Consider the following 3,275-nt stretch of genomic DNA (forward strand, 5'->3'; position numbering starts at 1 on the left):
TATTCTCTGCTTAATTAAGAGGCCTAGTACTTTTTTCATCTATTTGTTCATTTGTTTTTTCTATGAAGTTACTTTAAATTCCCTCAATGGACACACGAATCATATCTTAGAGTTCATGACATAAGGGAGGAAACACTGAGACTTGTCTAAAGTATATTTTAGCTTTAAGTAAATTTCAAAAGTGTGGAAGAAAAAAGATGGACTGAGACTCAAAAAGGGAAGTTGACTCACAAAGGATAGGAAGTTCTCAGGAAAGACACTATGCTGGCACAATAATAATTCTGATGAGTAACAAAAAAGACTTGGAGGTGGGGATAGCAGGGCGGAGATGTGGAGAAGCATTTAAGGAGACCAAAGTGTTTGCAGGTGAATTTTTGTGAAGAGAAACCTGAAACTCAGATTTTCAAAAGGACATGAACAATGCAAAAGCACAGGAGTATGAACAAGAAAAAATATGAGCTGGAATTTAACTATAATGGTGTCAAGAAAGGTAAAGTCTACAGTGAATTAAAATCTTTTTAGCTGCTTGAAGTACTTTCTCCTTGACTTGTTAAATCTGGAATTTGACTATAATATTTCTTAAGAGTTTTTATTTTGGGTTCTCTTTCATGAATTGATCAGTGGATTCTTTCAATTTCCATTTTACCTTCTAGTTCTAAGATATCAGGGAAGTTTTTCTTGATAATTTCTTGAAAGATGTCCAGGCTCTTTTTTCTGACTTTCAGATAGTCCAATAATTCTTAAATTATCTCTCCTGGATCTAATTTTCCAGGTCAATTATTTTTTCCAATGAAGTATTTTACATTTTCTTTAAAAAATCTTTTGATTTTTTGAATGATTCTTGATGTCTCAGAGTCATTAGCTTCCACCTGCCCTATTCTAATTTTTAAGGAATTTTCTAAGATTTTGTACCTCCTTTTCCATTTAGCCAATTCTATTCCTTAAGGACTTTTCTTCAGTTAATTTTTTTCCTTTCCAAACTGTTGGCTCTCTTTTGCATGCCTGTCATTTCTTTTCCCAATTTTTTATCTGCTTTAAAAAAAATTTTTTTTTAGCTCTTCTGAGGGTTTTGGAATTGAGACCAATTGATATTTCTCTTTGAGTTTTCACATGTAGGCATTTTAATGTTTTCTTCTGAGTTTGTATTTTGATTTTCTCAGTCACTATAGTAGCTTTCTATGGTCAGGGCTCTTTTTTGCTCATTTTAAGCCTATTTTGTGGCTTTGAAAGTTGATCTCTGGCCTGGGGATTATGGATCTGGTCACTGCCTTTCTGTCAGACTCTCAGGTGCTGGCAGTTTGTCCATTGTGCTGGGGTGCCTGGTCTAGTTATGCTGTTGTACCCTTAGTTCCAGGGCCAGCAGTTTGCTAGCTGCACTGGGGTTCCCAGTTGGTGTGCTGTGCTACTGGACCCTGGAATCAAGACTGAGGGACCTCAGCTGCTATCTGTGCTGTGACTAAGAGGCTCCTGCTGGGTTCCCTAGATACTGTCTGGAGCTGTACTTTCCTCATACCCAAGTAAGACAGATCTTTCCTGAAGTTCTTTTAAGTTATCTTCGGCTGGAAAATTGTTTCACTCTTTTTCTAAATTCTATCACTCCAGAACCTATTTAGAAGCTTGATTTAACATTGTTTCTGAGGGAAACTAGGGAGAGTTCAGGCAACTTCTTGACTTTTTTCTGCCATCTTTGCTTAACCCACCATGAGTTTAAATCTTAAAAAAAAACCAAAAACCAAAAAAAAAACCCTACAAAAATACTTTTAAAGCTATAAATTATAGATTAGTTGAAGAGAAATGGGTTGCATGGCTTTACAGATTGGTTGATGTGGAACTAGTTCAATAACAACCCAAAGAATGATTGCAGAATAACAATTATGAAAGGAGTCTCTAATGACATTCTGGAGGGCTCTGTTCTTAGCCTTATTCTGTAGAATATTTTTAACAGAGACTTGAATAAAGACATTTGTCAGTACTAATTAAGCTCATTGGAAGAATACATTGTGTAGGTGGAAGAAACTGGAAAAACATGCTACTTATTCTGTGAACACTCACATTACACCTTTCTTGTCACTTCTGCAGGTTTTAGTTGAACTCCCAAGTTTCCTCTGTATCCTTTTCTTGGATAATAAACTTTTAGTCTTGGTTTGTATTTTTTTCAGCATTTCTTACCTGTGTTTCTTTCCTGTGCTATTAGAGACACATATATTCTATTGACAGGTGATAGTTTGGACTTGGTGAATACTTTGAGATTCTTTCTCCACTCAATAATTTGGTATATCACCCACAATATCCATATGCAACAATGGCACACAAATATATCTTCCTACAATACTATCACAAAATTTAAATACTGAAGGAAGCTTACACGTTATTTTTAGGTTATGGAAGTAGAGTTTAAGTAACTTATTTCCAGTCATAGTTAATAAGGAGCAGAGTTGGGATTCAAACTAGAGTCTTTTGACTTCTCAGTCCAGTGCTAGATAAAAATACTTGGAGGCATAACTCATGCATTAGATGACTGAATTGGGATTAAGCAGGATCAATACTGGCTGGAGTGATGGACTAAAACCAACAAAAAGTGTCTCCCTCAGGGACCCAGGCATTCAGTCTCCAGTCCCAATATCCTCAATGATTTCTGGAAATGGATGTCTATTTTTAACATGAAATGATTTATTTCTCTTGTTATATGACTCTCACCAAATTTTTCTATTTTGTTAATAGATTTCTTTATATAATGAACTCTAGTACCAGAGGGTTGTTTTCCAATTTTACTTTTCTTCTTCTCTGGTCATTTCCTCCTCTGACTGTGAAGAAAGAAATTGAGAAGATAATTTTTTTACTGGGATAATCATCAGCGATGGTGCTGGCTTAATCTCTGGTGCTTGTTTTGTTTCTGATGGTGAGGATGACAATGATGAGTGAGGTAATGGTGTTGGGGGTGGTGGTGGTGGTGATGGTAGTGGTGACTGTGCTGGTAGTGGTGACTGTGCTGGTAGTGGTGACTGTGCTGGTAGTGGTGCTGGTCCTGGTCCTGGTCCTGGTGCTGGCCCATTCAGCTCTCCAAAGTCCTTCTCAATCTGCAGGGGCCTCCACCAGAAATAGTATAATCTGGGATTGAGAAATAGGAAAGAAATGAATTCAATCAGAGTGAAGAATGAAATCTGTTTACTTAAGGGGACAGTGGTCATTTAGTAGGAAGGCGATAGGGAAGCTTCTTTAAGGCTGAAGAAGAGCTGGGTGGGTGGGTGGAGAGGTAGAGGTCAGGAGATAGAATC

The 3,275-nt window shown here is 37.1% G+C and overlaps 1 protein-coding gene across 1 annotated transcript in view; it reads right to left on the bottom strand.

Annotated features, from left to right (window-relative positions):
* Positions 1–2,648: 2,648 nt before the first annotated feature.
* TEX51 (testis expressed 51) overlaps positions 2,649–3,275 on the bottom strand; it is a 7,573-nt gene continuing 6,946 nt past the window's right edge. Inside the window, exon 7 of the mRNA XM_051985713.1 lies at positions 2,649–3,108. Coding sequence (XP_051841673.1) covers positions 2,769–3,108 — 340 coding nt within the window. The 3' untranslated portion in view covers positions 2,649–2,768. The remainder of the gene's footprint in view (positions 3,109–3,275) is intronic.

The sequence above is a fragment of the Antechinus flavipes genome, chromosome 3 (assembly GCF_016432865.1).
Source record: "Antechinus flavipes isolate AdamAnt ecotype Samford, QLD, Australia chromosome 3, AdamAnt_v2, whole genome shotgun sequence".
Taxonomy (NCBI): domain Eukaryota; kingdom Metazoa; phylum Chordata; class Mammalia; order Dasyuromorphia; family Dasyuridae; genus Antechinus; species Antechinus flavipes.